This window comes from Tachyglossus aculeatus, chromosome 2, assembly GCF_015852505.1.
Source record: "Tachyglossus aculeatus isolate mTacAcu1 chromosome 2, mTacAcu1.pri, whole genome shotgun sequence".
Classification (NCBI taxonomy): Eukaryota; Metazoa; Chordata; class Mammalia; order Monotremata; family Tachyglossidae; genus Tachyglossus; species Tachyglossus aculeatus.
This window is the reverse complement of record NC_052067.1, coordinates 44,491,537-44,498,449: the sequence shown is the minus strand read 5'-3', so window position 1 is coordinate 44,498,449 and position 6,913 is coordinate 44,491,537. Positions and strand designations below refer to the sequence as shown.

General features: G+C 40.5%; 1 protein-coding gene across 1 annotated transcript in view; it reads right to left on the bottom strand.

Annotated features, from left to right (window-relative positions):
* Positions 1 to 1,674: 1,674 nt before the first annotated feature.
* Positions 1,675 to 6,913, bottom strand: part of THBS2 (thrombospondin 2) — a 46,129-nt gene continuing 40,890 nt past the window's right edge. Inside the window, exons 19-22 of the mRNA XM_038770274.1 lie at positions 6,260 to 6,531; positions 3,756 to 3,853; positions 2,601 to 2,740; positions 1,675 to 1,922 (exon numbers count right to left, since the gene is read on the bottom strand). Coding sequence (XP_038626202.1) covers positions 1,915 to 1,922; positions 2,601 to 2,740; positions 3,756 to 3,853; positions 6,260 to 6,531 — 518 coding nt within the window. The 3' untranslated portion in view covers positions 1,675 to 1,914. The remainder of the gene's footprint in view (positions 1,923 to 2,600; positions 2,741 to 3,755; positions 3,854 to 6,259; positions 6,532 to 6,913) is intronic.

Here is a 6,913-nt window from a genome sequence, read left to right as displayed (position 1 = left end):
AAGGTTTGAAGGAAAGACATCATAAATAATTTACACAGGAAAATATGATACAGTCTAAATATTAACATCATCGTTCCCACACTGATGTCCTGTTTTGACACAGTAACAAAAACTCCATTACAATAGTTACATTTAATGAAGCCTCCTGACCCAGCCCTCCAGCCCCATTTTTAACTGGACTTGAAGGTTACAAGGCTTAAAGGCACCAAAAGTCTGAACTGCTACAGAATCCAAAGGAGGAGTATAAAATGAGTTTTGTTTATAAGAATTGTGCAACAGAATCAGAAGTGGTGGATTCTTTCTCATAGATAGAGCTGGCATCGCCTTCAAAAAGAAGAGGGTGGAAGGAGGAATTTGGGAGAGGGAGAGGAAAGGAGCGGGAGAGGGAGGTAGAGAGGGAGGGAGGAAGGAAAAGAGGAATTGAGGGAAGGACACACCAAAGCAGCCCATGTCTCCCTTTGGAAACTCTCCCTGCGGAATCCACCCAGAAAGCATTCCCTCTGGACAGGGTTCATGCAACTTAAAGCAAAAGCAAACATCAAGCAATTGTATAGTATTGTATAACTGATTAACTGATGTACCTGATTTGGTTAAACACTGGTATCTTTCAGCAATAAAACAACAAAAATCCTTCTATCTATATACAGCAGACAGGAAGTGATATAAAATATGGCATTACAATTATAGGTAACAGTATATATTAAGGTTCCATTTATAAAAATAGCAATCATTTATTTATTCATATGATATCTTATAGCATGCTTTTAAACAAAATAATAGTACTAGTAGTATAAAACCATGTTTTTCAACAGGCATATACACTGTTTGAACAGTATCTACATGTTATTATATGCTTGTTATACCTTATTTTCTCCAGCTGCACTTATGACATGCTTAAAATAAGTTAACTCTAGCTGCATTTTATAATCTTCTAATAAATATTAACAAATCATTTATAACTGGAACCTTAATTCAATGTGTTACCAAATTGAGTAGCAGAAACACTGCCATCTTTCCTTTGACCTAGATGTCAAAGTGCTTTTTTCTTTTCTAATTTCAGCAGCAGAGATGGGAAAGTGGAACAGGTAAAATTCCATCTCAGGCTGTCATGGAATACAAAACTAGTCTTTAAATCATTATGATGGGAAGAATAACATCTTTAAACTGAGTCCCTCTGCTTTGGCACCTTTGCCAAATTTTGAACTGAATTCTGACCTGGGTAAATCCCATTAGCTGGTCATAATTTTGGGTCAGGCACCAAATTACATACATTTAACCAAGCCACATCAGCCCTCTGGTCTTGATGAGAAATGGATGATTTTAGAAACATCTTTCACCTCTTGGAATCAAGCCATTTTCTCCTTTGGTCTTTCCTCTATCAAATAATCCATTGTTGGTTTTGAACCTTTTCTTCATCAGCTCACAAAATAGTTAGATGTCTGAGGGGGTTAGTGAATCCAAAAAGAGTGCAATGCTAAATGATTAAAGTGGTTTCACACTTTCTCCTGCTTTGTTAAGACAATGAATGAACTGCAGTGAATTCTTTTAGCTCTGCGCTCTATAAATATTTTAATTACAATTTCTATGTAAACGTCATTCTTGTGGAAAAGAAAACAGAAGCAATGACCTCAACCTTGCTCTGACCTAAAGTCAGTTCTCAGGGTTCCATCTCCTTTTCCTTCTAGAGAAGGTCGGACACTCAACAGTTTGGATCCATAGGTATGAGTTCTCAAAAGGCATTGGGTCTGACTGAATGGCTCCAGGGAGGAGAGAGGGGAAATTCACTCAGAGGAAAAGACAAACTAAGAAAAGGAGCAGAAGGGCACAGAGAAAGGCTGGAAATACCAGGGAGTGCCGAGGCATCCAATAAGCACAGCCTGAACAGGACTTTGCTGACAATGCGGCAACCACAGTTCAGACATCTAGAAAAAGACAAAGAAGATAAGTTAGTGCCACCTAAATGTCAGCAGGATAACTAAGAGATGGACTTTATGATTTTACCACTTAACCCCTACTTCTATTCTGAAGTTTTATTTTTAATAAGTATTTAGGGGAAAAACCTACATTTGGCATTCTTTTCCTGAAATTTTCACCATCATGATGAAATAATGTCAGTTTTGAAACCATCCTGTTCGACACGATGGACTTATCGACTTAGTGTGTCTGTAGGAAGGTTGTTTCTATCTTCACTGTTGATAGATGAATCAACCTGTATTGACAATGGGGTATCTAGAGGGTATGGGGATTTTTAGGCATTATTGACTGGATTCAGGTGGGGGCAGGGGGTAGGCAATTCCTGAGGTACTGCTATTCTCTCCCTTTATAAAGAGTCAGGACGTCCTTTGGTAAACTGGTCCCTATGGTCAGAGTCTTTTTTAATCTCTGTGTGAGTACCCTCATTCTTTTCACTCTGATAGAGAGCCCTCAGGTCCAAACGACAACTTAGATACTGTTAAATTCCAGATTTTCACCCCTCTGACTCGCTACATTCCCACATAATAGAGTGCATATTGCATTCTATGAGATCACCTTGGTTCATAAAAGTTTCATTTACTTTATCGTGCTAAAGTCTTTCATGGTTGTAATTCATCAAAACTCACCTCGGCATTCATATTTGAGGTCAGAGAAGAAGACCATTTCTTGAGAGAAGACAAAGAGACCTAATCGTCCACCAGCATAAGTCTGGTCATAAACTGGTCCAGAGTCTGCCATGACCTGTTTCCCTTCATGCACTAATACTCTATTAAAGAAAAGCAGTCCACATCAGCTTGTAAAGCATATTTATCACAAACTGACTGTAATATTCTGAACCTGCAGAAGAGGTTCCCAACATCCATTTGTTGATATAGTTTGATTGGCTGTAATATGACTTTCCCAAAACATTAACTTTACTTATTAGACGTGAGTATTTCACACAGAGTTAATCTGGTAAAACACCATTTATCCTTCTTATCCATTTCCCTTGAGCGGAACTAAGCAGTGACAATAATTTCACATCCATTTGGCACGGAGAAAGAATGAAAATCAAAATCAAATGCAGATGTCTCAGAAATATTTACAATTATCACTGTTAGTGAGATTAACCAGTAGGCAAAAGACAGGTATGTTGTTGGTGTCACTAGTAAGATTGACAATTAAGCACTCCAAATCACTTTGCAACTTAAATTGGTTTAAAATGTCAGCATCAAAATTCTGCAGATCTTTCTGTGAAGGTTGTTTCCAAATATAGCACTAAATATTGAGATATTACATCATATTGTTGCATCACAGAAATGATCCTAATCTCCTCCTTACTGGTGGTATATACTGGTCTTCCCTCCCTTTCCAATGAGTAAAGTCATAATTACAAAGATGCCAGTCTTGCTGTTCAAGAAAATAACCAGATAACTGGCTGGCATCACTTTGGGACTGCTTGAGGGACTTCTTTAAGGGAAGTTGAGACAATGTTGTCTGTTTCAAAATTCATTTGATTCTGTATTCTTGTTTTTCTTGCTTTTATTTTTACAGCATGTTCTAGGATGGATCTATCAAACAGATTTTGTGCATTTTCAGAAAGATCATTTCACAGGACTAATGAACAATATCAAACACTGGGATATTAAAAAGTGGTTGAAGACTTCCCTTGAGGAATTTCTAATTAAGTTACAAGTGCTGCTCTCTGTGTTGTTCATTAGAATTAATCATGATTCTTTGGTCCATCATCCTCCCAACTGGCAAAAAGTAACAATGGAAATGAAGACTCCATAGGCCCTTACCTTATGTAGCCTGTTTTGGGTCTGTGGGTTAGATGCCACCTGTAGGCTGTGTAATCCTTCCAGCCTACATTTTTTGGGTCATGCCACAAGGTTCTCACCTAGAAATCAGTCAAACGATAGTATTTACTGTGTGCAGAGCACTATACTAAATGCTTGGTGAGTATGATACAATTAGTATACATGATCCCTTCCCTGTAAGAATTTTTAGTCTAACAGGGGAGACATACATCAAAAGGAATTCCAGGCAGGAGAAAGAAGGAAAATGGAATCTGTACCTGAGTTAGTGCTTGCTTTTAAGCTGTGAAATATGTAAGGTAAGTATACTAGGAACTAGGGAAGGGTGTGTATACAGGGGTTTAGGGAACACAGAAACATTGAAGGAACAGTAGGGGGTGGGGAGGACAAAATCTGGGGATGTTAAAGATTAATTGCAGAAGGTTCCTTGAAAGGATTGCAATTTTACAAGAGGTTTGAAGAAGGGGAGAACTGTAATTTAATGGGTTGGAAGTGGGAGGGTTTTCCAGGAAGGGGTAAGGATGTGAGTGAAAGGGCTTCAGAAGGATAGATGACATCAGAACCCTGGAGGGACCCACCCCCCACCCCCAGCCCCCAACAGGGTGTGGGAGGCAGAGGGTGAAAGAGATTGAGAAGGCATGGCCAGAGAGGTAAAGAAGAAAATCAGGAGAGACTTGTGTCCAGAAAACTGAGTCTATATAGGGTTTCCAGGAGAAGGGAGTTGTTTACACCGTTAAAAAGCAACCAAGAACTAGAGAAGTATTAGGATAGGATCTGTTTGATTTATTAAGAAGGAGATCATTAGTGGCCTGAGAAAAAGAGAGAGAGAGTAGTCTCAGGATAGTGGAAGGAAAAAAATTGGATTGTAAAGTGTCAAGAAAGGATCTGGAGGAGAGGAAATGAAGGCAGTAGGTAAAATCCATTAGAGGAGTTTGGACCAAAATGGAAATAGGGAGATGAAGTGTAATTTATGGGGTATAGAGGATCCAAAGAAGGTTTCTTTTAAGATAGAGGAGGTGGGAGCATGATTGAAGATAGAGGGGAAGGAATCATCAGAGAATGAACTGCTGAAGATGGTGGTCAGGAGGGGCTGAAGAGTGGACGGAAGTCTTTTCACTAGGGGAGAGAAGACAGAGTCGAAGGTACAAGTGGGGTTAGGGTTCGAAAGCCAGATGGAAGATTTTCTCTTGAGAGATATCTGAGAAGAATGGGAGAATGGATGTGGAAGTGGGAGGGCACTGGGGAGCCGAAGAGAAGATTTTAGGGAGCTCACAGCTGATGGTTTCAATTTTTATCAAAACAGGAGATAAGGTCATCAGAATCAAGACAGCGAGAAAGCAGGGCCACTTGAAGTTTCAGGAAGGAGTAAAAAGTCTGGAATAACTGTGATTGGTAATAGATACAGGAATCGTTGTGGGAAGAGAAGTAAAGCGGTTGAGCAGAAGAGAAGATTGTACAGTTACAGCAAGCAGGGATGGATTTGAAGAGGCCAAAATTGGCCCAGTGACTGGATTTCTGCCAAAAGACCATTGGAGCACAAGCACAGAGGGTGAGGAAGCACACTGTGGATTTAATCCAGGGCTCAGGCCTAGTGGTGGTTCAATATCAGCCGAGGTAAAGGAGTTGAGATATGGACATACAGTGTATGTTCACAATGGGGAGTGGGTAAGGAAAATAGGAGAGAGGCGGCCTGCAGAGTTAAAGAGGGACAACACTAAGAATAGTCTCATGGATATTGAAGTCCCCAAAGAATACTTTATAGAACACACTCTGTCTCCGGGGGATTAATGACTACATTCTATTTACTTAAGGAAATGGGAAGACTAACAATAATGCAGATAAACAAATGAATCCTTATTGTTCAGCATTACTAAATGGCTCTGTGCTTGCAAAGTAACAGCCAATCCTTTAATTAATATGTCCTCTGCATTTGGATAGTGTAGCAAGGGGTTGGCTTGATGGGAGGGGGCGAGGGTCAGAAACTGATGGCAAAAGAAAGGCTTAAGCAGCCAGGTTTCTAAGTCAGTATAACATCATGAAAAAATAAAAGGAAGCAACTGGCCAATTAAGCGGGCGGAGTCTTTGGCTGGGAAGGCCCCTTCACAAATTTCAGTTAGCTATCAAGGGCTAAACACAAAGTATTTTACATTCACAATATCGATTAATGAAAGTTTCAAGGCATTTATGGTATAAAAGTCCTTTACATCTTGGCCACAGATGCATGGACATGCTTCATACTTGATTCCATTTACACCCCTTTATATTCAATCATATTTATTGAGCGCTTACTGTACTAAGTGCTTGGAAGTGAATATAACAATAAACAGGCATATTCCCTGCCCACAGTGAGCTTGCTATATAAAGGATGAGCTTGAGTTTTGCTTTTGCAAGACTCACTGCATTATGGACAGAATCAACAAGGGACCTGAAGTGAGCTCTGGGACGTAATTTTCCCCCTGGTCAAATCCCCATCAGTGCCCATGCTTTACCTGTCCATCTGTATTTCCCGTGTGCCATAGAGCATTCCTCAAATGTTCTCCGGTTCCAGTTGTGGAGTTCACCACTTTGAGGGATACACCAGAGTAGCCATAAGCCCTGGTGGGTTTGTCCTCCCAGTAAGTCTGGGTGACCTGCTTCCACATCACCACATAAAACCGGCTGCTGGACTGGTATCCGAACACAAACCCAGCATAGTCATCGTCACGATCTGTATTGACGTAGAACGTGCCGCTGAAGTCGACAGAGCCAAACTCGTCGAAACCTAAAAAAATGAGAAGGATTTAGTCACCGAGTCAGACAATTTCCAACAGAAAAAATATAATGCCCTCCCTTTGCCCGGGCCATGCTGTTACCTGATTGCTTTTAGTGTCAGAGGCTGGAAGGGATCTCTAGGGACAGAAGAGTTTCCCAAAGCTGAAGGCAACCACGTGCTCTAAAGGTCTCTTACCCTGAGACTTCTAGGATATTAACACTATGCCCAAGGTCACGATACTTCCTCCCTTCCATCCTTCCCACCAATGGAAGCTTGAAGCCTAATCCTACTGCAGAGGGGGTTTGAAGTCCCTGTAACACCTCTTGGCATGTTGGGAAAGTTGTGACTGTTCACTTATTCATTGAATCATATTTATTGAGTGTTTCCTGTA